The 27473-nt window shown below is 45.0% G+C and overlaps 1 protein-coding gene across 3 annotated transcripts; it reads right to left on the reverse strand.

The window, feature by feature from the left end:
• LOC112228841 (sodium/potassium/calcium exchanger 3) lies at positions 1-27473 on the reverse strand. 3 transcript variants are annotated; one of them, XM_024394521.2, is made up of 17 exons: positions 26641-27473; positions 19498-19614; positions 7010-7086; positions 6658-6732; positions 6388-6472; positions 5955-6058; positions 5691-5765; positions 5515-5540; positions 5306-5359; positions 5052-5194; positions 4694-4860; positions 4388-4619; positions 4036-4202; positions 2817-2931; positions 2594-2706; positions 2180-2245; positions 1-1687 (listed from the first exon to the last, which is right to left on the reverse strand). In XM_024394521.2, the coding sequence occupies exons 1-17, from the start codon at positions 26747-26749 to the stop codon at positions 1577-1579; spliced, it is 1836 nt and encodes a 611-aa protein (XP_024250289.1). In that variant the 5' UTR covers positions 26750-27473; the 3' UTR covers positions 1-1576. The 3 variants fall into 3 exon arrangements, with proteins under 3 accessions (XP_024250289.1, XP_024250290.1, XP_042165258.1); XM_024394522.2 differs by having other exon boundaries at positions 27029-27472; XM_042309324.1 differs by lacking the exons at positions 19498-19614; positions 26641-27473 and adding an exon at positions 7701-8839.

The following is a 27473-nucleotide window of genomic DNA, read 5'->3' on the forward strand; positions in this document are numbered from 1 at the left end:
GATGTCTTCGCTGCTATTCTACAATGTAGACAATAGCAAAAATAAAGATGAGTAGGTGTGTCCAAACTTGACTGGTTCTGTGTGAGCCTCCTTTAAAATGTTAAAAATGCTTGAGTGGCTGAGAGCAAACAACAGAACTAATAGTTCTATGACACACAGAGTATTTTCTGCAGTCCTTTCATTTGGCAAAAATGTTTGAGTCATTTGATCAGATCTAAAATCTAAATTATATTTAATAGGAGTTACCATTGTGGTAATGAAAGAAACCATTTTCAAAATAAATAACAGGTTTTGAGAATATACTATTTTGAGGAGCAAACCAATGCTTATTGTCATCACAAGAAATATGCAAAATCTCGGAAATAATAAATAACGATACTAAATCAAGGGGGTCAGGTGCTGAAAAAGGATCTAATCTGGGTTAAATAACCTAATAGTGGAATAAAAAGGGACATTCAATATAACCCTATTCTCCTTTCATTAGATCTAGGTGGAGTGTGCTGATCTGACGCGTTAGTCTTCTTTACCATCACTTTACCAAAGTGACAAAAAATATACGTCGTCTTTCAGTTACAACATATGGTATTCTCACAAATATCATAGGAAGAATATTATCTAGTTCTTACAAATATCAAAAACATCACAAATCTAGTCTCTGTCTGACATTCATTTTTTGAAAAACTATGTAAAATATTTAGTAAACATTTAGAAACAGTAAAAAGTATGGTCTTGTTGACTTAATAATTGTTATACAGTAATACTAAAAAACAAAAATGTACAGAAATATATATTTTTTTTACAAACATTGATCATACTTTAGCATAGTGAACTATTACAACAGACCCGTACGCATTTAATCAGGTTATGACACTCATAGAAACATGTCGCCAATAGTAATAACACTTCTAAAAACGCTACAAATCATAGATTTCACGGTAGCCTATTATTTACTTAGTTTGTAACAATACTTGTTTAAAAGCAGTGAGGCAAAAAAAAACTTTAAAAATCATTCATAAATCCTCTTTTTGGAGGAACTCGGTCAGTTATAGTCACAATAATCTGCATCTCTTATTAACATTTTCTCCATCATAAGTCTATGCTGCCCATTTGTCCTATTGCTATGTCCCTAGTTCCTGACAGACAGTTCTATGCGCCACTGTACCCCAGCACTGCTACACATTAGCACAAATGTACATACTGAATCCCCACACAACAAGGTAACATCAGCTAGGGCGTACATTCAAAACAAACACGGCTGTTCCAAACTTAAGGTTAAAGAAACAAGAGTACTAGTCTATTGTATTATTTCTCCATGGTGACAGCTGAACATTATGAGTTGCTGTGTATTAAAACACTGCACTACAGTGAGTGTTTGGGTATTATGTGTGTGTGTGTGCGCGTGCAACGTCATCCGAGCATATTCTGTCAGTGCTACATCACGTTAACTTTTAGCACAATGTAGCCGAGACTGTTGTTTCGTTTTAGGGGCGAGGACCTCTGGGAGACAGAGGACTCCTGGACGTGGCAGCTTACAGGAAAGCGAATCAGGGTTGACCTTTGACCCCCAGTGTCAGCCTCACATCTGCCCAAAGAAGATGGAGCAGAGCAGGAAGATGGCATAGAGGAATATCAGCCCCAGGCCCAGCCGGCGGTCCAGCTTCCAGTGGTTCAGATGAACACTCATCACCTGGAGGGGGAGGAGGTGAGAAGGGGCAGAAAGGGAGGTGGAGAGAGAGAACGGGATGGGCAGATGGAGAGGGGTTCAGTGGAAAGGGAACGGGGGGTGCAAGAGGTAAAAAGGAATAGCTTTGCTATGACTGGATGGTTGGTGGAACCGCACAATTAAACGTGTCTCGAACCGAAACAGTAAATGGACCAAAACCCTTCTCCAGAAAGACTGTACTAATCTTGCCCTGCCTTCCGCCACCCTGCTTATGGTCCATAACAAATGTATTGTAAAAAGTGCAATACCAATAAAACTATAATCGCCCTGTGTGTTTGTGGTCCATAACAAAAGACTTGTAAAAAGTGAAACGGCAATAAAATTGTAATATGTATACAGCAAGGCCTGTTACGTGTTTGAATGACGCTCAGAACCAGATGTGTAGCACAACAGTCACTCATGGTGAACTCCATTGTGGCACGATACATGCATGCAGGCACGCACACACACACTTACTGTGAGGAAGACAGAGGCCAGCAGCAGGACAACAGAATACACCAGGCCCTTGTTGTTAATGTAGACCTGTGAGGAAGAAGAGGGTGAGGGGGTCAGATGCTGGGCTTATATTTGATCTCACGTGGCTCTTATGTATTAACAGGCATGTGTGAATTGGATTTTTTTGTTTTGTTTGTTGCATATCCCAACTCTCCTTGAGACACCCTCGTGAGAGAGTGGGGTCGCGGCCAGGGTCTGCCATTATCAACGGCAACCCTGAGAGCAATTTAGGGTTAAGTGCCTTGCTCAAGGACAAATGGACAGATTTTCAGTTACTGGCCCAACGCTTTAACCTGCTAGGCTACCTGTCGCCTGAATAATATGCTGATGGTTGTTAAATGTACATAGGGATAGTTGTAATAAATAAGTGCCCACCGACGATCCGTTGTCTACCACCAGAGTGCGCAGAGCCCAGGGGAAACCCAGCCCCAACAGGATGTCAAAGATATTACTGCCAATGGAGTTAGACACAGCCATGTCCCCCATACCTGAGGAGAGAGGGAGAGTAAAGTCAAACTGACACAGTCTACGCTACACCACCAGGACGTTGAAAGGCTGGTCAGGAGTCAGGAGTCTGAGGAGAGAGGGTGACGGGTACCTTGCCGAGCTACAATGAGGCTGGCCATGCAGTCTGGCACGCTGGTGCCCGCTGCCAGGAAGGTGATACCCATGATGTAGTCTGGGATGTCTAGTGTGTAGCTGACGATGGTGACCTGGTGGGGACACACAGCTAGTTCAGAGACACCACACACACACACACACACTCACCTTCTTAAAGCTGCAACATGTCACTTTTTTGGGGCGACCCGACCAAATGCACAAAGAAATGTGGGTTATAGATATGCCAGTCACACTGAACGCAGGTCTAAGAAGCTGTAGATCTGTTCTATGTGCGCTATTTCTATGCTTCCCGTTCTTAAGATTTGTTTTTGCGTGTTTTACTTTCGGTTTTGTACACCAGCTTCAAACAGCTGAAAATACAATATCTTTGGTGATGGAAAATACATTTCACAGCGGTTTAGATGGTAGAACTGTTCTACCTGCGGCTATGGAATCCTGACCTGTTCACCGGACGTGCTACCTGTCCCAGACCAGTGGTAGAGATACTCTTAATGATCGGCTATGAAAAGCCAACTGACATTTACTCTTGAGGTGCTGACTTGCTGCACCCTCGACAACTACTGTGATTATTATTATTTGACCATGTTGGTCATTTATGAACATTTGAACATCTTGGCCATGTTCTGTTATAATCTCCACCCGGCACAGTCAGAAGAAGACTGGCCACACCTCATAGCCTGGTTCCTCTCTAGGTTTATAATCTCCACCCGGCACAGCCAGAAGAGGACTGGCCACCCCTCATAGCCTGGTTCCTCTCTAGGTTTATAATCTCCACCCGGCACAGCCAGAAGAGGACTGGCCACCCCTCATAGCCTGGTTCCTCTCTAAGTTTCTTCCTAGGTTTTGGCCTTTCCAGGCAGTTTTTCCTAGCCACTGTGCTTCTACACCTGCATTGCTTGCTGTTTGGGGTTTTAGGCTGGGTTTCTGTACTTTGAGATATCAGCTGATGTACGAAGGGCTATATAAATACATTTGATTTGATTTACAATGATTCTCTACACTATACTTGCTTATTTTGTCACAAACGGAAATTAGGCTAAATATTAGAATTTTAGCAACCAGGAAAAGGAGGAGCGATTTCTGCATCTTTAAATGCCATCCTATCACTTCTGGAAGGCAACAGACATTACAACGTTGTAGAAAGCCTGGCTTAGCAGTTCCGATATGGCCTTTACGGCTCTGCTGTTAGTCCTTACCATCCACACCATGAGGTAGGAGAAGATGGCTATCCACAGGGTGGAGGCCACGAAGGTGACCATGAACCAGCGGTGCCAGCGGGGGAACACACAGTTAGGCACAGTGCAGTACAGCAGCAGGCCCAGGGGCCACGAGATCAGCCACTTGACCCGTGCACAGCAACCATCTGCCACACACACACAATAACAAGAATATACCAGAGTTGACATGCAGTGTTTCCCTCGAATGCAATTTCAGCGAAAATTGCCTTTAAAAGGTCAAGTGCAGTGCGATGTTTGTACAGTGTGTTTTTTTTAAAATCCCGACCTCAGTCAGGCACATAGCACATGGCAAGAAAAAAAACATCCTCACCTGGCCAGTGCAGAGGCCTGAACGGCCCATCATCATCCTCCTCTTCCTCAGCCTGACAACCCTCCGCCCCTGGCTTCTCCCCTGCGTCCCCTAGCCCTGCCCCCTCGGGGGTCTGTCTCTCCACACTGCCCCCATTCTCCAGACCTCCAGAACCCTTCAGAGGGGTGCCCCCTGCCCCTGCGCTGGTCTCTCCATCCAGCTGGCTGTTGGGACTCCTGATCAACCTCTGTCTCTGTGTGGGAGAAAATAAATGAGTGCCTCATAGTGACTAAAGTTGCTGATGTTCCTCCAACCTGAGTCAACTACCTCACTGATGAGCATGCGGCCCGCCATTCTGAGCCTGGTGCGAGGGGAGAAGTGGGGGGTAATCATGATGCGCAGGCCAGCCTCGGAAAAGGACAACTGGTGGGGGTTGAGGATGAGGAGTTCGTCCACCATCATCACCGGAGGAAACTCCTGACCCTGGGGTTGGCCTGCAGGATGAGAGAGTGATAGAAATAGGGGTAACACTTTACCTAAAGCCGGCAGGCAGGTATAATGCATTATGATGCGGTTCTAATTAACTGTGAGACATTTTGATGAGCTAAAAAAATAAATAATCTACGAATGAATGAATGAATGAATGAATGCAGGCAGGCAGGCCTGTAATGAGCTCCAGACAGACCTTTCCTGAGCAGCACCATGTTGGTGTTGCAGGTGGGTCTGTCCTCTGCCATCTCCTCATCTCGGTGTCCCTCACTAGCCAGGCAACACTGACCCGGACCACCAAAACAACGAGTCACACACCCCAAGAGCTGGGAGTTGAACCTGAAACCACAAAACAGCTTTCACATGAGGAACACAAGCACAATCAGACACTGCTGTACATGCTCTGTGGATTGAGGACTCCTGTGAGATGGGGCTAAGCAGAATACTCACTTCATGATAACAATGTAAACTCCATACATAGTCATCAGAAGCACGGCCTCCCACCTACAATCAGAGAAATACGCCGGTCAACTACCACCTAAAACCACTAAACTGCTATTTTACTGTACTTTTACAATTCTGACATAAGTAACATTGAGACTGTTGTCACGAAAGTAAATGATGTGTAGGTTCATTCAAATAATTGGGATAGAACTCACCAGACAACTTTTGCATCAAAGATAACCTACAAAGAGAAAGCTAACGACTTAAACTAGTCACTGCGGCTTGCAGTTTATTCAGCACTGTAATCGTAGAACACAAGTAAGTGACTGTATTTAAAAGCATGTGATTGTATGGTCTTCATTTCCCCTCCTCTCTCCTTTGTCTGCCTCACCAGGATGAGAGCCAGCACAGAGAAGATGTAGTAGGTGGAGTCCCTGAACAGAGACCACCACGTTAGAACCACCGTCTGCAGAGGGGAGACAGAGAGAGAGAGTAAGAGAGATACACTACTAATAGACAAGCAACACATAGCTGCCTCCTCATGTTCACTCAGCCAGTGTGTGTATAGGGAAACATGTTTCCATGTACTCATGAGGTCTTCAGCCATAGCCACACTGTTAAGGCCATAAAGGTGTGTAGTGCCAGAGGTCTATACCTGGCCCGCAAAGATGCCACACACACCAATGATGACCAGGATGTTGAAGACCGCTGAGCCCACGATGGTGCCGACCCCCACGTCTCCTTTAGTGATAAACACACCTGCACGAGATAAGAGAGTTGTAGTGACAATTCCATTTTAGAGGATGAAACTAATGGCTATGTCAATTGCCTTCCTATACCTTCGATGTAGACTTAAAGACTATTCATATTGACTCTGCTGACATCTGATGGATATTTGTGGCATTACATGATACGCAAACAAGGTCATTGGGATGGATTGCAAGATCCATAGTAAGATGGTGAAAGACGTGCGTCATATGTATCAGTCAGTGTTGGGCATATGTATAGCGTTCACCGACCCAATTTATTGGCCACTGCTAACACTACTGTTTTAAGAGAAGAGAAATACAGAGGGATTAAGAACTGACCAATGAGAGAGGTGAAGAGCTCTGGGGCTGAGCTTCCTGCAGCCATGAAGGTTGCTCCTGCCACATCCTCACTGAGCTGCAGGTTCTGAGAGGGCCAGAGCAAAGTGGGAACCTTCTCACACAATCATAATACATGATCAAGAAGCACTACGTCTTTGTAGAAAAACGTTTATATTTGGAATGACTCAACTAATAGAGTGTTAAAAAGCAGCATATGGTGCCACCGTCTTCCTGTATTCAAAGTGAAATTGGTGCTGTTGGTTCTCTCACCTCTGATATCTTCTCCAGGGAAGGAACAAAGTAGTCATCACAGACAATAGCAAGAGCGTAGAACATGTAGATAGCCTAAGAGGTACAGTGAGAGACGACAACAGAGACACGGTCCGTAAAGGATTTGATAAGGAAGTGTTTAAGTAATTCAGAGGCCATTCGGGCAGGAAGGACATTAATACGAGAGTGTGGTCGGCGGATCAATTCTATTATGAAGTCCCGTCGCATCTGAACAGGCGGCATTGCACGAAGAATGTGGCTGCAAAACTGCGGAATCAGGGTATCGCGGATGTTTTTGTGAGGTGTTGTTAAACAGGAATGTTTTCTGCTGGGCGCGTGACAGGACACTCACACACAGCACATGTAACAGCACTGCTCCTCTTTTCAGCTCCTCCTTGGTAAATATATCTTCTGGAAACTCATGGATGGCTGAGGGAGAGAGAGAACAGTAAAACATCACAGTTAGACACAGGTCTTACCTCTGGAGAGAGAGAGAGAGAGAGGGGGGGGAGAGAGAGAGAGAGAGAGAGAGAGAGAGAGAGAGAGAGAGGGGGGGAGAGAGAGGGGAGAGAGAGAGAGAGAGAGAGAGAGAGAGAGAGAGAGAGAGAGAGGGAGAGAGAGATGGAGAGAGAGAGATGGAGAGATGGAAAAGGATATTCAACAACAGCAGAGAGGGAAGAAAATCAGAGTCTTGCACTACTGCTGCCCAACGATCAGAACTAGAAAAGTAGAGCACAAACATCAAACTGCCACAATGGTTGGACACAAGCAGTCGATCACTAGGCAACAAACAGACGCTATATTTCTCACACTGGGAGGAATACCATTCCTTTCCTGTCTCATCTCATCATCCTCTGTAAAGGACAGGTGCAAAACACAGAATTGGTATATATATATAGATATATAACTGAAGGAGGCACCTTGAGGGTTTTTCAGATCCCCCCCCCCATTTGACTCCCATAAATCTCACTTCTCCGACTGACACACCACAGCTTAATAACTATGATCTCCTATTGAACTGCTTCCTCCAAGCAGCCACACACCTGCACAGGCTAGCAGATTCTAGACCCCTGGGCCGGGTAGAGAGAGAGGGGCAGAGGAGCAGAGCACTGAGGAGGAGGAGGTGTGGAACAGCTGCTTCCTGCTCCTCCCGTCCTCAGGTGTGAATGAGCTTGTTAATGAGAGCCCAGCTTCCCCTCGTTTCCCCCCGGCGTGATGAGAAGAGGAGAGGAGGCTGCAGCCTGGAGAGCACAATTGCAGCGCTGCTAAATCAGTACTCAGACGCAGGGGAAAATGAACTTTAACGACTGGGGAGCTCAACCCTATTAATAGCGCTGTTGCTCTGAAGCAGCGCTGGGAAGCCTACACAGTCAGTCCCACAATGCAGACTGTCTGACGCCGCACAACACATGCTGCACGACTTATTCCACACCACACGCGCTTTCTATAATGCACATTTTACACATTACGTGGTGGACGACACACGCTACCAAACACAGGCTTCATGACACTTTCCACACAACACAGTACGCACACTGCATGCCATGTCCTGCGCTGTAAACCTACAGCAGCATTCTGAACCGTCTCCCTGCGGATTAAGAGAGCACGCCTCCCATGTGATCAAGGATATTCGATTTTGACCCTTGAATCTGTAGTGTGAACCGGAGAGGACAGGGGGCCATATGGTCTACTCTAGATGGCTGGAAGTTGACAGTATGCTTGGCCATGCCCTTCTATACTGTGTAATCAACATCCTGAATCTGAGACTTAGAGGGTGAGGGTCGCTGTCTCTGGTCGTTTAATATTCCCGCCTCCCAGAGAACTGTGGAGACTGTGGAGAAAGGAGATTATTTAATTTCTGGACAGCTGTTGCAGGACCTGTTCCCGAAACCATCTCAGTGTAGCATGTCAATTTTCTGTCAGATTATCATAAGAAAGAGTGAGGCAGAATCTCACTAAAGAAGGTGGGTAGACATCTGCATCCTATCAGGGTCAGGACACCTGCGCTCTAGATGTGGTAGTTCTATTATTTCCTGTTTTCGTTATCCTATAGCTGGGATCTGGAAAGCAGGCCAGATCCGGAATCTGCACCAGGTCCCCAAGATATTTAGCCCCAATACAAAATGCCCCAGTTTCTATGTACAGTGCCTACAGAAAGCATTCACATCCCTTGACTTTTCCGCATGAATTTCAAATGGATTAAATTTAGATTTTGTGTCACTGGCCTACACACAATACCCAATCATGTCAAAGTGGAATTATGTTTTTAGAAATGTTTACAAATGAATAGAAAATGAAAATCTGAAATGTCTTGAGTCAATAACTATTCATCCCTGTTGTTATGGCAAGCCTGAATAAGTTCCTGAATAAGTTCAGGAGTAAAAATGTGCTTAACAAGTCACATAATAAGTTGCATGGCCTCACTCTGTGTGCAATAATAGTGTTAAATATGATTTTTGAATGAGTACCTCATCTCTGTACCACACACATTACAGATAATTGTAAGGTCCCGCAGTCGAGCAGTGAATTTCAAACAGATTCAACCACAAAGACCAGGGAGGTTTTCCAATGCCTCGCAAAGAAGGGCACAAATTGGTAGATTTTGAATACCTCTATGAGCATGGTGAAGTTATTAATTACACTTTGGATGGTGTATCAATACACCCAGTCACTACAAAGATACAGGCGTCCTTCCTAACTCAGCTGCCAGAGAGGAAGGAAAACACCCAGGGATTTCCCCATGAGGCCAATGGTGACTTTAAAACAGTTACAGAGTTTAATGGCTGTGATAGGAGAACAACATTGTCGTTTTTCCAAAACATGCATCCTGTTTGCAACAAGGCACTAAAGTAAAACTGCAAAAAAATGTGGCAAAGAAATTACATTTATGTCCTTAATACAAAGTGTTGTTTGGGACAAATCCAACAAAACACATCACTGAGTACCACTCTTCATATTTTCAAGCATGGTTGTGGCTGCATCATGTTACTGGTATGCTTGTCATCCACAAGGACTAGGGAGATTTTTTTTCTTTTTTAGAGAAGCACAGGCAAAAACCTGGTTCAGGTCTGCTTTCCACCAGACAATGGGAGACCTAAAATCTATGGCAAAAAAACTTGAGTTTGAATAATTTAAAAAAGAATAGTGTGCAAATATTCTACAATCCAGGTGTGCGTAGCTCTTAGAGACTTACCCAGAAAGACTAGCAGTTGTAACCACTACCATAGGTGACTGTAACATGTATTGACTCAGGGGTGTGAATACTTTGAAAAGAGATATTTTTGTATTTGCAAATTTTTCTAAAAACATGTTTTCACTTTGTCATTATGGGGTATTGAGTATAGGTGTAGGTGTGTGAGAAAAAAATACACTGCTCAAAAAAATAAAGGGAACACTTAAACAACACAATGTAACTCCAAGTCAATCACACTTCTGTGAAATGAAACTGTCCACTTAGGAAGCAACACTGATTGAAAATAAATTTCACATGCGGTTGTGCAAATGGAATAGACAACAGGTGGAAATTATAGGCATTTAGCAAGACGCCCCCAATAAAGGAGTGGTTCTGCAGGTGGTGACCAGACCACTTCTCAGTTCCTATGCTTCCTGGCTGATGTTTTGGTCACTTTTGAATGCTGGCGGTGCTTTCACTCTAGTGGTAGCATGAGACGGAGTCTACAACCCACACAAGTGGCTCAGGTAGTGCAGCTCATCCAGGATGGCACATCAATGCGAGCTGTGGCAAGAAGGTTTGCTGTGTCTGTCAGCGTAGTGTCCAGAGCATGGAGGCGCTACCAGGAGACAGGCCAGTACATCAGGAGACGTGGAGGAGGCCATAGGAGGGCAACAACCCAGCAGCAGGACCGCTACCTCCACCTTTGTGCAAGGAGGAGCAGGAGGAGCACTGCCAGAGCCCTGCAAAATGACCTCCAGCAGGCCACAAATGTGCATGTGTATGCTCAAACGGTCAAAAACAGACTCCATGAGGGTGGTATGAGGGCCTGACGTCCACAGGTGGGGGTTGTGCTTACAGCCCAACACCGTGCAGGACATTTGGCATTTGCCAGAGAATACCAAGATTGGCAAATTCGCAAACTGGCGCCCTGTGCTCTTCACAGATGAAAGCAGGTTCACACTGAGCACGTGACAGACGTGACAGAGTCTGGAGACGCCGTGGAGAACGTTCTGCTGCCTGCAACATCCTCCAGCATGACCGGTTTGGCGGTGGGTCAGTCATGGTGTGGGGTGGCATTTCTTTGGGGGGCCGCACAGCCCTCCATGTGAGGTAGCCTGATTGCCATTAGGTACCGAGATGAGATCCTCAGACCCCTTGTGAGACCATATGCTGGTGCGGTTGGCCCTGGGTTCCTCCTAATGCAAGACAATGCTAGACCTCATGTGGCTGGAGTGTGTCAGCAGTTCCTGCAAGAGGAAGGCATTGATGCTATGGACTGGCCCGCCCGTTCCCCAGACCTGAATCCAATTGAGCACATCTGGGACATCATGTCTCGCTCCATCCACCAACGCTACGTTGCACCACAGACTATCAAGGAGTTGGCGGATGCTTTAGTCCAGGTCTGGGAGGAGATCCCTCAGGAGACCATCCACCACCTCATCAGGAGCATGCCCAGGCGTTGTAGGGAGGTCATACAGGCACGTGGAGGCCACACACACTACTGAGCCTCATTTGGACTTGTTTTAAGGACATTACATCAAAGTTGGATCAGCCTGTAGTGTGGTTTTCCACTTTAATTTTGAGTGTGACTCCAAATCCAGACCTCCATGGGTTGATACATTTGATTTCCATTGATAATTTGTGTGTGATTTTGTTGTCAGCACATTCAACTATGTAAAGAAAAAAGTATTTAATAAGAATATTTCATTCATTCAGATCTAGGATGTGTTATTTTAATGTTCCCTTTATTTTTTTGAGCAGTGTATATACTTAATCCATGTTGAATTCAGGCCATAATACAACCAAATGTGGACTAATTCAAGGGGTATGAATACTTTCTGAAGGCACTGTAAATGCAGTCCTGAAACACATGGCTCAGATGAACGTATTGACAAGTTGCTTCAGTGAAAAGCAGTTGCCACGGAAACCCTCTCCCTGGGGGCAACGGTTTGTTGACAGGCGGCAGTGGGAAGCCAATGACGGCTGCGTGAATGGTGAGAAAGGGGGAGGGGAATGTGTGTTTCCCATGGTCTTGGCTTATGAAATATGAAAAAAGAGAAATGACAAGCAGCTCTGGAGCGAAATTTCTAAAAATATTTATCTTTCCTTGCCAAAGCTCAGGAGAGGTTCTTTGAGAGAAAGCCCGAGAGAGAGCATACAAGAGGGTGTTGGCCGGGAATTTTCTTTGTGAGGATGCCCTTCCTCTATTCCCATATACCAGGCTTTTGTCACTGCATGCAGCATGGTTTTGCTTATTGACTAGACCAGCTGTAAGCTGATTTGGCTTTCAATTCTGGACAGGACACGGGACATAATCAGCTCTCATGAAGTTGACAGCATTCTGATCACAGATTCAGCGTGTGCCCTTAGCAGTGACAGTGAGTGCTCACGTCAGCCTCAGCCTGCCTGGGGACTGAGTGACTCCATCCACTCTAGCCTTGGGGGAGGCTACAGCAGCATTCACGTGTTGCTCCTCTGGCATCACAGGCTGCCCCAGCCAGCCAGGCACATCTCCCTGCTCTAATTACATCTATCACCTGGTCTCCTATAGATACAGTAGATCTCCTTTTATATTCACACTGTCTGAGGCTTGATCTAATTTCATTTCACCGCTGATCCCATCAAGAATCTGGAGAAGGGGTCAAAATGGACATGTGATGTAATCATCCTGTGTGTGTGTGTGTACACCAATGAGCATGCTTGAGCGTGTGTAATGCCATATCAGTCCTGATTAAAAGTGAAACCCCTACTAAATGAAACCACTAAAGCTGTGAACAGTTGAGATATCCATTTGAGTCACTCTGCTGCAGGGGACTCAAATGGACTGCAATTGTGACCAAATGGCAGGCAGAGGGAAGGAGAGAAAGATATGTTATTGATTCTGCAGGGTATCTTGGAGTCAAGCTAAGGTATTGAGTGAAACACAGAAAACGAAAGCAGTCTCACACACCAACAGAAACAGCACCACTACATAGAATAAACCACTGCAACAAACTTTTGCATTTTTTTAATGAAGAATCCAAACATTTGCTTTCATCCATGTAATGAAAATTCAATATGGAAATATTTTTCATTCTTTGATTTTATGACATAGTCAGTCATCTCTTAGAAAGGCAGATAAGAGCAAACCCAAAGGTGGCAAGACAGGTTCGAAACTGGTGTGTCAAAATGTGTAAGTGCCTTTTCTGGGGCCTGTAGTTTTACCTCATTACCTGGTCAGGTAAAACTCTGATTCCCACATTAATATTCTTTTTTCCCCTATGGACATGGTGTAGTTTTTAAATGCATTGGGGTTATGCAGGGACTATAGGTTGGCATGCTTTCTCTCTATATGCAGCTATTAATAAGTTATATTTGGTTGTTATGATATTTATTACAAAGCTTTTTAATATAAATTAACACAATAAGTCATTACTCTATTCTTTAGAATTGCATTGTATTAATGGCTTTCATTTTTGTTTCTAAATAGGACGCTGCCCATAATGGCTACATAATGGCTTCAAAAGAGATATCAACCTGGCTGCTGTAGGCTAGCCAAGGAACGCTAAAGCAGGGCTTGACATTAATGCGTGTCCTCTTGTCCCGGACAAGTAATAAATAAAACAACAGAAATCACAAAACAGAAATCACAAAATCACACAAAAATCACAATTACTCTGATCAGAATTGGATCAGAGGCCAACATTGGAATAATATTCCAATCTATTTTCATGTACATACAAAGCCTACAGGACAAAGAATCAAGCCTTTAGAGGCTAATGTTCATTATCTGGCGTTGAGCCCATATTTATGAAATTAAAAGTCTCATTAAAGTTTGGCTACATTTTATGCCGCGTCCCTCGTGTCAGCATCGGTCTGGACATGAGGCTGTAGCCAGTATGCAAGTCACCTATAATGTAGGATAATCAACATTAACCTCTAAAGGCTTGATTCTGTCGACATACTCAAAGCACAAATGGCCACAAGTCCGGAGAGTAAAGGACAATGTCTGTTGCGCAACGCATTTTGAAACGAATTGTTTAACCCAATGAGTCCAACCGTATCACCGGCGTGTTTTGGAATTCTGCCATAACCGATATCCACGTCTTCGGCGCCCGGGGAACAGTGGGTTAACTTGCCTTGTTTCAAAGTGGCCTAGCCAAAATATGACCATATAAATGTTGAGGGAATGGGACATCCTTCATTTCGAGCCCTGGAGGGAATTATTTTATAAAGATATACAAAGTAGTTTGTTGTCATTTATTGTAATGTTGTAATATTTTATAGGCTTCCACTACCAATTCTCTATGGTAAGATAGATAATAATATATCTTATTTTGTAAAGTGGTTCCTTACAATGATGTAAATTGTTACAGACCATTCTTTTGTGGGCGACAAGTACAAATAAAAGTGAATGTCAAGCCCTGTAAAGTGTATTTTTGTAGCTTTCTTTTTCCAGACTATTAACATTAGCCAGCATATTGCTAGTATGTTCACTATTGAACGTTTACTTTTGTTAATTACTACCCCTAAAATAAATAAGCTCTGCGCTTCTTTTTGCTCAGGACAGCTTGCGTGTGCTGTGTGAACGTAGCTATCGACGTCTGTACTGCTACGAGTGCTCGAGAAGTTTCAACTCGGGAATGCGTAATGGTGCTTGAATAAACGGCCAATCATATTGCTCAAATACAAACAGCACACATTTTCTGCGTCGTCTAGTCTTCAATGGTTTTCAATGGTAAGACTACAACACAGCAGATAAATGTTTAACTGGAACGCAAAAATGCGCTGACAAGTTACTGACCCAGTTCTGAACAAAGCCAATCCAGCCATACAAATCCCACCAACACTCAATAACCATCCTTCATCCAACAAAACAGTGGCTGTAATCATTTGAGAAATCCTCAGAAGACCTACAGTGGGAGTGCAATCGATAAACTTCACTCCCTCACCGGTGATTACTCCACCTCTTCAGACACGTAACATGGTACCATCCATCCATCATCTCAAAGAGTCAGAATCAATGTTATGTTGGTGGGCTGGGAAACACAGGACGCTACTGAAGTAAAACAATTAGCCACCACTAATATTCTATCTGAAATCAAATCAATCAAATATAATGTTATTCGTCACATGCTTTGTAAACAACATGTGTAAAATAACATTGAAAGGCTTTCCCAAAAATGCAGAAAGAAAAGAGAGAAATATTTGAAAAGTAATAACACTTTATAATAAAAGTAATAATAAATACACAATGGGTGTTTCTGAAAATGCATTCTACCGTGGCCATATCTTTTCAGCCTCCTGAGGGGGAAGAGGCATTGTCGTGCCCTCTTCACGTGTTGGTGTGTGTGGACCATGATAGATCCTTAGTGATGTGGACACCGAGGAACTTTAATCTCTCGACCCGCTCCACTAAAGCCCCGTCGATGTGAATGGGGGCATGCTCGGCCCTCCGTTTCCTGCAGATCTCGATCAGCTCCATTATCTTGCTGACGTTAAGGGAGATTTTGTTGTCCTGGCACCATACTGCCAGATCTCTGACCTCCTCCCTATAGGCTGTGTCATCTTCATCGGTGATCAGGCCTAGCACCACAGTGTCGTCAGCAAACTTAATGATGGTGTTGGAGTTGTGCACGGCCAAGCAGTTATGGGTGAACAGGGAATATAGGAGGGGACAAAGCACTCACCCATGAGGGTGCCCCCGTGTTGAGGGTCAGTGTTACAGATGTGTTGTTGCCTATCCTCACCACCAGGGGGTGGCCCATCAGGAAGTCCAGGATCCAGTTGCAAAGGGAGGTGTTCAGTCCCAGGGTCCTTAGCTTTAGTGATAAGCATAGGTGTTCCTCTTGTCCAGGTGGGAGAGGGCAGTGTGGAGTGCAATAGAGATTGCGTTATCTGTGGATTGCATCATCTGTTAGGGCATTGTGCAAATCTGAGTGGGTCCAGGGTGTCTAGGATGATGGTGTTGATGTGTGCCATGACCATGGCTTCTGGTTGGGATATGTACGTATGGTCACTGTGGAGACATCATTGTTAATGAAGCTGGTGACTAATGTGGTAAACTCCTCAACGTCATCAGATAAATCCTGGAACATATTCCAGTCTGTGCTAGCAAAACAGTCCAGTCGCTCAGCATCCGCTATATCGGACCACTTCCGTATTAAGCGAGTCACTGGTACTTCCTGTTTGAGTTTTTGCTTGTAAGCAGGAATCAGGAGGATAGTTTTGGTCAGATTTGCCAAATGGAGGGTGAGGGAGAGCTTTCTATGCATTCCTGTGTGTAAAGGTGATCTAGAGTTTTGGCTCCTCTAGCTGCACATGTGACATGCTGGTAGAAAGTAGGTAAGACGTATTTCAGTTTCCCTGCATTTAAATCACAGGCCACTAGGAGCGCCGCCTCTGGATCAGCATTTCCTATTTGCTTATGGCCCTATACAGGTCGTTTTGTACTGTCTTAGTGCCAACATTGGTTTGTGGTGGTAAATAGACAGCCACAAAAATAGATGACAATTCTCTTGGTAAATTGTATAGTCAACAATAGTCATGAAATAATTTAACTCAGGCGAGCAGAACCTCGAGACTTCCTTAATATTTGTCACGTCCTGACCTTAGTTCCTTTTTTATGTCTCTATTTTAGTTTGGTCAGGGCGTGAGTTGGGGTGGGCATTCTATGTTTTGTTCTGTGTGTTATATGTCTAGGTGTTTGGCCTGGTATGGTTCCCAATCAGAGGCAGCTGTCGATCGTTGTCTCTGATTGAGAACCATACTTAGGCAGCCTGTTTTCCCACTATGGGTTGTGGGTAGTTGTTTTCTGTGTCTGTGTTTTTCCATACAGAACCGTTTCGGTTTTCATTTATTTATCTTGTTCTTTTGTATTTCAGTGTTCAGTTATATTTCATTAAAATATGGACACTTACCACACTGCGCATTGGTCCGATCTTTCATACTCCTCGTCAGAGGAAGAAGAAAAACATTACAATATTAGAGATCGCTCACCAGCTTTTATTTGCGAACATAGTTTTGTCAGGGTGCTCGCCGTCGGCGTCTTTTCCTTTTCCGTGGCTCGGGGACCAGGGCCTGGCCCGGGGTGAGCAGTATGTCCTGCGCCGCCGACTCGCTGAAGTAGAAATCTTCATTTAAAGGGAGGTTAGTGACCGCTGTTCTAATGTACAGAAGATTTTTTTGGTCAAAGGAAGAGATGGCTGAAACCTTTATGTACAAAACAAATTATGATCAGCTCAAAAAACCTATCAAAATAGCAGAATTGGTCAGGAACCCATAAAACAGCAGATCTCCATTGCAGCGTCATTCTACATAAATGTAGACGGTATATATGAGCCATATACTGAAAAGTTGTTTTATGTTCAAACACACAAAGATCTGTCTGTGAGTGTGAGTCTGACCTCCATCCTTAACCTCTGATCTTTAAATTACCATCAGAAACCAATGTGAACCCAGAGAGGACAAGGGTTCTAGAGAGACGGGAGGGAGTGATGGAAAGCTAAGAATATTTCCCCCAATTCCCAAAGACTTCAGACAAAAAGAAAACTACTCCCATGTTTAATGGTTGCATTAATAGCCATTTGCTTTATTTGACAGCCATAATACATTACTCCCCTGACAAAACTCAGATTCTCTTTCTGCCAGATTCTCTTTTTCAGTCAACCACTAAAATATATCTGTGGAAAAATCATCCTCAAACGTTGTTTGCCAAAACTAACAAACGTATGCATAAAAAAACACATGAGCGATCGTTATCGACACTTGTAAAAATCCACGAGCTTATCTTCTCCTGCTGGTTTATTTTTAGCTCGCTGTGGTTGTTAATTCTGTCTCGGCACTTTGAATGCTTGAAAGACAGAATTTTCTGGGTTTCAACATTTAGCATTCAGTTGCTTAGCAACGCTGGCCTCAAAGGGTTGACGACGGAAGGCAGACGTTGCCGTCTCGGTCTTGTTAAGCAGGGGGAATGGAGAGCGAGACCTCCTTTACGCTATCCCAAAGATAATATTCCTTGAGTTCCGAGCTGGCCGTTTGATCCCACTATGGATTATGTAATTATTACCAGTAACAGTAAGCAGGGGCTGACATGCAGATAAAGAGGAGTAGCCTGCCCTGAGCCTGTATTATAAAGGAGTAGCCTGCCCTGAGCCTGTATTATAAAGGAGTAGCCTAGTGCAGCCCACCTGATCAGTTTCTCATACTTGCCCACATCCTTACCAAAATAAATGTAGTTTTGAAACTGTAGTAAAAGTGCAGTAACTGCAGTCGACTGTGGTATACTGCACAGTAACTGCAATTACACTGAACTTACTGTAGTGAAAAAAAATGTTCTTTTGGACACAGTATTAGCAGCATAATGCAGTTATACTGCGGTGTACTGCAGTTATATTGCACTCTGACGGCAATCTTTTTTCTTAAGGGCAGATCCATCAGCCTCTTGTTTTACAACCTGTATTTACTTTATACAGGGGTGCAACTTTCATGTCCCCCCCCACACACATTCTGAAGTTGCATTTTGCCCCCCCCAATATCATTGGAATGTGATACAAACAAGACAATGGTGTGCTTTAGGACCATGCGGAAGACTCCGAGCGGTCGGGTAGGCTGTTCGGAGTGTTTATCTGACCAAAAAAAGTATAATAATAATAATTATGTCCCGCCCACTTCTAAAACCAAAGCTGCGTCCCTGACTTTATCACCCCATCTATATGGGAGATGTGTCGTTGTCAAAGATACCGAGGTCTGTTTGTAACAGAAAGACAACACATCTGGTGCTTGATATACTGGTGTAGTAGGTACACATCTTGCATTAATGGCTCTCCTTTGCCAAGCGTAAAAATATAATGATTGTGGCAGCCTGGCAGGTGTCCTAAGGGACATAGTAGTATCCAATGCAGTTCATTATTTTTCATACTGCAGATTGAAGTCAAAGCACTGTGTGTTGCTCAGTCCTGTTGTCCTGCTGCAGAGCTCTCCTCCCAAGCTGTCTTCCCCCCCATGTCCTCCACTGTGTTTACTAACGGTTTATCTATTGCCTTGATTCTTCCATTGCACAAGTCTGGCATGGTGCTCTAACCCCTCCAGACAGAACCTTTCCTCTGGCCCGGCAGCCAAGTTTGAGACACAGTTTACAGAGCAGAGATTCCTGACAACCACTGCACTGCAGCCTCGGCCCACATGACCTTTTCAGTTAACCCGCAGAGGAGAGGGAGAGCCAGGGTTCACCAGCACACACACAGACTCCACTGCCTACCCCAAACACGCATAAACATAAACACACACTCAGTCACATCTACACAGCTAAGACACACTTGGAGCCCCCTCAAGTGTCCCACAAAGTTTGGAAAATAAATCTTTAGCCGAGAGACAGTTTGTGCATCACGTGTGTCTTCAGGACTTGTAGGGCTCCTATGGAATCTCATTAATAATTGAATGCATAGTGGAGCACTATTAAGTTGCTCTGTATAAGAGCATCTGCTAAATGACTAAACATGTCATGTAAAATGAGTACAAAGAGACTATTGAGTTTGAAGGTGGTCTGCATCAGTTGTAATTCTCTGAGGAAATCTAAATCTGTGTGCCAGAGGACATGGCTGGAAACTTTTGGCTAGCAGGGAGGTCAGTTAGCATCAGCGGCAAGGTGGAAGTGAGAAAGATTTGGGGCTGAGAGGCTGACTCACCTGGTCTAGAAAGGTCCAGGGTCTGGTTGTCTTCTGTCCACTCTTCCTGCATCAGCCTGCGTCTGGAACGGACTGGAACGCCATCCTCTCCAGAATGAGACCCGGATGACTCCGGCTCTGTTGAAATAGAAGACATTTGGCTTGTAATTTGAGTATTGTGTTGCACTGAGGCTCCTCAAAAGACTGATCAAAAGACACTGTTGGACACAACATTCCAAGGCTTGTGTTCTAACGCAGATCCGACAGAAGATGAAGAGAAATTTGGACACCTTACTATGGAGGATGGAGAAAGAAACTGGAGCGGGTCAGCAGAGGAGATCATGTAATCTTTTATGAGTGAACGCTCATAAACCATTCATCTCTGTAATCGCTTCACGGTGTAAATCCCTGTTCTATATCCCTCTGCTTATAGCCAATCTCTGTATTTGGGCTTCAGCTTTGCACCACTATATAAGGAAGGGCAGCATCCACAGTGAGGATCTCCACTGCTACACTACATGATCTATTTGATTGGACCTTTATTTAACTTTATGTGGACACCTGCTCGTCAAACATCTCATTCCAAAATCATGGGCATTAAAATGGAGTTGGTCCCCCCCTTTGCTGCTTTCCACTAGATGTTGGAACATTGCTGCGGGGACTTGCTTCCATTCAGCCACAAGAGCTAGAGAGGTTGGGCACTGATATTGGGCGATTAGGCCTGGTTCGCAGTTGGTATTCCAATTCATCCAAAAGGTGTTCGATGGGGTGGAGGTCAGGGCTCTGTGCAGGCCAGTCAATTTCTTCCACACCGATCTCGACAAACAATTTCTGTATGGACCTCGCTTTGTGCACGGGGGGGCATTGTCATGCTGAAACAAGGAAGGGCCTTCCCTAACATTTTGCTACAAAATTGGAATCATCTAGAATGCTGTAGCCTTAAGATTTAACTTCACTGGAACTAAGGGGCCTAGCCCAAACAATGAAAATCAGCCCTAGACCATTACTCCTCATCCACCAAACCTTACAGTTGGCACTGTGCATTCGGGCAGGTAGCGTTTTCCTGGCATCCGCCGAACCCAGACTTGCCTGTCGAACTGCCAGATGGTGAAGTGTGATTCATCACTCCAGAGAACGAGTTTTCACTGCTCCAGGGTCCAATGGCAGAGAGCTTTACACCACTCCAGCCGACGCTTGGCATTGTGCATGGTGATCTTAGGCTTGTATGCGGCTGCTCGGCCATGGAAACCCATGTCATGAAGCTCCCAACAAACAGTTCTTGTGCCGACGTTGCTTCCAGAGGCAGTTTGGAACAGAGTAGTGACTGTTGCGCACTATGCGCTTCAGCATTCGGTGGTCCCGTTCTGTGAGCTGGTGTTACCTACCACTTCGCGGCTGAGCTGCTGTTGCTCCTAGAGGTTTCCACTTCACAATAACTGCACTTACAGTTGACTGGGGAAACTCTAGCAGGGCAGAAATTTGACAAACTGACTTGTTGGAAAGGTGGCATCCTAAACAGGAACAGGTCATTCTACTGCCAATGTTTGTCTATGAAGCTGTGTGCTAGATTTTATACACCTGTCAGCAATGGCTATGGCTGAAATAGCCGAATCCACTCATTTGAAGGGGTGTCCACATACTTCCAAAAAAAAATCTATAGTGTATATCTAAGTGATTGTCTCCTATGGAAAAACATAGAGGTAGCCACTACCAACTACTGTCCAGAGCTGAGCAGAGCCAGCCAATGGGGGCCATTACCCTTGGTTGTTATGAGACTGCTTGTTCTCTCTCGGTGTCCAGTCTGTTTCATGATCACTGTCCGCTTTGTTTTACATTACAGTCCAATCAACGTGTTTCACAAGCTCTTTGCTCTAGGCCTGAGCATGGGGGTGTGGCAGCTGTGTGGAGGCGGTGTGGAGGCGTCAAGAGGAGCCTGGGTAATGTGAAATTCTAAAATGGGCCCGTCACAGATGGCGCCGCTGCCGCCATCATTATTACACTCTCACAGCACGACCACACATCACAGAACACGGGGCTTTAATCCAAACCCAGACTGAGACCACAAAAGACAGGGTTTTAACCCAGACTGAGACTACACATCACAGAACACAGGGCTTTAACCCAGATGGAGACTGAGACTAAGACCACAGAACACAGGGCTTTAACCCAGACCCAGACTGAAACCACAGAACACAGGGCTTTAACCCAGACTGAGACCACAGAACACAGGGCTTTAACCCAGACCCAGACTGAGACCACAGAACACAGGGCTTTAACCCAGACTGAGACCACAGAACACAGGGCTTTAACCCAGACTGAGATCACAGAACACAGGGATTTAACCCAGACTGAGACCACACATCACAGAACACAGGGATTTAACCCAGACTGAGACCACAGAACACAGGGCTTTAACCCAGACTGAGACCACAGAACACAGGGCTTTAACCCAGATTGAGACCACAGAACACAGGGCTTTAACCCAGATTGAGACTACAGAACACAGGGCTTTAACCTAGACTGAGACCACACATCACAGGGCTTTAACCCAGACTGAGACCACAGAACACAGTGCTTTAACCCAGACTGAGACCACAGAACACAGTGCTTTAACCCAGACTGAGACCACAGAACACAGGGCTTTAACCCAGACTGAGACCACAGAACACAGGGCTTTAACCCAGACCCAGACTGAGACCACAGAACACAGGGCTTTAACCCAGACCTAGACTGAGACCACAGAACACAGGGCTTTAAGCCAGACTGAGACCACAGAACACAGGGCTTTAACCCAGACTGAGACCACAGAACACAGGGCTTTAACCCAGACTGAGACCACAGAACACAGGGCTTTAACCCAGACTGAGACCACAGGGCTTTAACCCAGACTGAGACCACAGAACACAGGGCTTTAACCCAGACTGAGACCACAGAACACAGGGCTTTAACCCAGACTGAGACCACACATCACAGAACACAGGGCTTTAACCCAGACTGAGATCACACTCTGATCTAAGTCGAGTCTCTTTGAGACACTTTGTCACATCAGGTCATGTCCTTTTGAGGAGGGAAGATTCAAAGATGTGGGGTTCAGATATGGGTACATCCTTCCCTCACTCCTTGGGATGAGCTGTCTGCTGCATTGTAGGCATTGGTGCTATGGTCCATCTCGTACTAGACTGGAATCAGCAATAAATTAAACAGCCTTCAAAAACAACTGGGAAGGGAATACCTAGTCAGTTCCGCAACTGAACGCATTCAACCAAAATGTGTCTTCTGCATTTAACCCAACCCCTCTAAATCAGAGGGGTGCAGGGGGCTGCCTTAATCAACATCACAGCACCCAGTTGTTGATGGGGCAGATTTTTCCACCTTGCCGTCTCAGGGATTTGAACCAGCAACCTTTCTGTTACTGGCCCAAAGCTCTTAATCGCTAGGCTACCTGCCACCCTATAGTGACTAGGATTTTTTATTTTACCCTTATTTTACCAGGTAGGTTGACTGAAAACACATTGTTATTTACAGCAACGACCTGGGGAATAGTTACAGGGGAGAGGAGGGGGAATGAATGAACCAATTGGAAGCTTGGGATGATTATGTGTCCATGGTGGTATGAGGGCCAGATTGTTATGAAGGCCAGATTGGTATGAGGGCCATGGTGGTATGAGGGCCAGATTGGTATGAGGGCCAGATTGGTATGAGGGCCAGATTGGTGTGAAGGCCATGGTGGTATGAGGGCCAGAATGGTATGAAGGCCATGGTGGTATAAGGGCCAGATTGGTGTGAAGGCCATGGTGGTATGAGGGCCAGAATGGTATGAAGGCCATGGTGGTATGGGGCACCATGGTGGTATGAGGGCCAGATTGGTATGAGGGCCATGGTGGTATGAGGGCCAGATTGGTATGAGGGCCATGGTGGTGTGAGGGCCAGATTGGTATGAAGGCCATGGTGGTATGAGGGCCAGATTGGTATGAAGGTCATGGTGGTATGAAGGCCATGGTGGTATGAGGGCCAGATTGGTATGAAGGCCATGGTGGTATGAGGGCCAGATTGGTATGAAGGCCATGGTGGTATGATGGCCAGATTGGTATGAAGGCCATGGTGGTATGAGGGCCAGATTGGTATGAAGGCCATGGTGGTATGAGGGCCAGATTGGTATGACGGCCATGGTGGTATGAGGGCTAGATTGGTATGAAGGCCATGGTGGTATGAGGGCCAGATTGGTATGAAGGCCATGGTGGTATGAGGGCCAGATTGGTATGAAGGCCATGGTGGTATGAGGGCCAGATTGGTATGAAGGTCATGGTGGTATGAGGGCCAGGACACGGGGTCAACACCCCTACTCTTACTATAAAGTACCATGGGACCTTCACTGACCACAGAGAGTTAGGACACCCATTTATTGTCCTATCCGAAAGACAGCATCCTTCACAGGGCAATATCCCCAATCACTGCCCTGGGACATTTGAATCTTTTCCAATGCCCTACCACTAGAATGATACTGTGTGATGAATATGCCAAATGAATGCATTTATAGAGTAATACAAATATGTTGCCATTAGAAAGATACATTAAGTAATTACTCATTGTATTTCCCAAGATTAGACATATTAACAAAGCTATGGGGTAAATAACATGACGGCAGTTATAAGATAGTGAAGGTATAAATAGTGGGGAAAACTGAAGAATACTTCAACAGATATGACAGCTATTAAATCGAATATTAACAGTATCAGAACACTGGTTGTCAGAACGTTGGTGCCATTTTTAGTTAACTAGACAAGTCAGTTAAGAACAAATTCTTATTTACAATGACGGCCTACCAAAAGGCAAAAGGCCTCCTGCGGGGACGGGGGCAGGGAGTACAAATAAAAAAATATAGGACAAAACACACATCACGACAAGAGAGACACCACAACACTTCATAAAGAGAGACCTAAAGACAACAACATAGCATGGCAGCAACACATGACAACACAGCATGGTAGCAACACAACATGACAACAACATGGTAGCAACACGACATGGCAACAACATGGTAGCAACACAACACGGCAACAACATGGTAGCAACACAACACGGCAACAACATGGTAGCAGCACAACACGGCAACAACATGGTAGCAACACAACACGGCAACAACATGGTAGCAACACAACACGGCAACAACATGGTAGCAGCACAAAACATGGCACAAACATTATTGGACACAGACAACAGCACAAAGTGCAAGAAGGTAGAGACAACAATACATCACACAAAGCAGCCACAACTGTCAGTAAGAGTGTCCATGATTGAGTCTTTGAATGAAGAGACTGAGATAAAACGGTCCAGTTTGAGTGTTTGTTGCAACTCGTTCCAGTCGCTAGCTGCAGCGAACTGAAAAGAGGAGCGACCCAGGGATGTGTGTGCTTTGGGGACCTTTAACAGAATGTGACTGGCAGAACGGGTGTTGTATGTGGAGGATGAGGGCTGCAGTAGATATCTCAGATAGGGGGGAGTGAGACCTAAGAGGGTTTTATAAATAAGCATCAACCAGTGGGTCTTGTGACGGGTTTACAGAGATGACCAGTTTACAGAAGATTATAGAGTGCAGTGATGTGTCCTATAACGAGCATTGGTGGCAAATCTGATGGCCGAATGGTAAAGAACATCTAGCCGCTCGAGAGCACCCTTACCTGCTGATCTATAAATTACGTCTCCGTAGTCTAGCATGGTTAGGATGGTCATCTGAATATGGGTTAGTTTGGCAGCTGGGTTGAAAGAGGAGCGATTACGAAAGAGGAAACCAAGTCTAGATTTAACTTTAGCCTGCAACTTTGATATGTGCTGAGAGAAGGACAGTGTACCATCTAGTCATACTCCCAAGTACTTGTATGAGGTGACTACCTCAAGCTCTAAACCCGAAGAGGTAGTAATCACACCTGTGGGGAGAGGGTCATTCTTCTTACCAAACCACATGGCCTTTGTTTTGGAGGTGTTCAGAACAAGGTTAAGGGAAGAGAAAGCTTGTTGTGGAGACTAAGAAAGCTTTGTTGTAGAGCATTTAACACAAAATCCAGGAAGGGGCCAGCTGAGTATAAGACTGCATCATCTTCATTTAACTGGATGAGAGAGCTTCCTACTGCCTGAGCTATGTTGTCAATGTAAATTGAGAAGAGCGTGGAGCGTGGGACATAGCTATGAAAATCATTACTTTAACTCGTACTCTCTCGACCTCCAAATCACGGGGCCGGCCCACACAATCTCACGTATGTACACACGCACACCTCATGATTGAATGCTTTAGCCTGATCCTCGGTTGCTTCCTAGCTGAATATGTGAATCCATCCTCCAAGATGAAACCGTAGACCCAGCTCTGTAGAGAATAAGGCCCCTATAGGGTGAATGTTGACCATATGATGTTCATACAAAGGATATGAATAATTGCATCCCAATGTCCTCTTCTGTTCATACACGCATCCTTTAGCACAGTTTACATGCATATCCCTTTTCTGACTGCAGTGCAATTTCCGCCATCTGTCTTCAGTGTTACTTAATGCAGTGCTTGATGGAGACGTATTCTCTGAGTTCCCTCGGGTGATTATCTGCGGTTCTGTGCAGGTTATTGGCCGAGAGTATGCCAGGTTGGAGCAGGGAAAGGGGGATGCCTAGTCAGTTGTACAACTGAATGCATTCAACTGAAATATGTCTTCCCGCAATTAACCCAACCCCTCTGAATCAGAGAGGTGATGCTGAAAGTATGCTCCCAATGTGAAGCAGGTGTCACACTCAAGGTGCTAATATTGGGGGAGGGGACAGGGGAGGGGATCCTCCAATCTGTTGGTTACAAATCTCTCTCTTTCATCCCATACAGCCTTTTATCAATATGGTTACATAATGATCTCCTCCAAGAAATGAGGTAATCAGACGTATTTAGTGAGGGCAGTATTTAATTGAGTATTTAATGAATGAAGAATGTGACACAGAATGAGTTGACTGACAGATGCCTTTCCCCCCTTAGGTAGCCTACTATAATTAAATCTTTGACATGAAAATGTGCTAAAATTCTAAAAATGAGTTTAAAATGTGTGATACTAAAAACACCCCAAAACACACAAGGAATATTAACACATTGACATTCTGCAAAATTGCCCTCATCATTAATCCTTGTGAACAACTCACCTATCACGTGCGCGAACTGTGAGAGCCAAATGACCGCGAGAAGCCCAACTCCACAGCAGCAGAACCGCTGGAACGGCCGCGGTCTCCCAGTCTGTACTGCCGTCTTCATTCCGGAGTCGGTCCCTCACCGGTCAAAACATATCTGTTTGCGATCAGGTCGGTTTCCACTTTCGCGACAAGCAGCTTGCACTAGGCTACACTTTCCCCTACAACAACTTGAATGTCAAATTAGCGGATTGTGTAAACCAGGGCTAAACCCTCGCAGACTGTGCTCAATTTGGATTACAATATTGTATTATGCCAAGGCGCACCGTGACATCCATGCCTTGAGATCACACAAGATTACAAATGGGGAGTGGGTGGGTGTAGAAGTAACGACAGCACTTACAGCATTCAGATCGGTAGATAGATTGAAAGCTCGGTGACAGCAGAAGCAGGTTTAAACCAAAGAGTTGAGGCGGTGGCAAACGACTGGCTCTGAAGTCGTGTCCGTCGTCGTGTTGTGCGCTCCGTTAAAAGTGGGAACCACTAGGCGGCGACATGCAATACATAGAGCAACAAAACAACATAGAAAACAGTGCTCAAGACGATTTTCAAAGACAAGTCTATGTCCTCAAGCAACCAGTGTGACAATTTGACACCTGAACATAGTGGAAGGAATTCTTCATCAGCTCTGGATGTATAATAGACACTAGTAGACTTACTAATGTACCACTGTAGTCAAACAAGAAAAGTGATGTGGTTGGCGAAGTGTAAAATTGGCCCGGGTTAAAAAATCTCACAGACATTATATCTGAACAGGAGAGAGGCCGTTTCTTCCCCCTCTTCACACA

Source organism: Oncorhynchus tshawytscha, linkage group LG30 (genome assembly GCF_018296145.1).
Source record: "Oncorhynchus tshawytscha isolate Ot180627B linkage group LG30, Otsh_v2.0, whole genome shotgun sequence".
Taxonomy (NCBI): Eukaryota; Metazoa; Chordata; class Actinopteri; order Salmoniformes; family Salmonidae; genus Oncorhynchus; species Oncorhynchus tshawytscha.

What these genes read in the sequence shown, in the direction of transcription:
- LOC112228841 (XM_024394521.2), bottom strand. Translation starts at nt 26,749, where the DNA reads ATGAAGACGGCAGTACAGACTGGGAGACCGCGGCCGTTCCAGCGGTTC. An exon ending in CTGTGCTGGCTCTCATCCTG is followed by an intron (nt 5,541 to 5,690) that starts GTGAGGCAGACA and finishes TTCTCTTTGTAG; the next exon opens with GTTATCTTTGATGCAAAAGT. An exon ending in CCTACCTCATGGTGTGGATG is followed by an intron (nt 2,932 to 4,035) that starts GTAAGGACTAAC and finishes TGTCCCCACCAG; the next exon opens with GTCACCATCGTCAGCTACAC.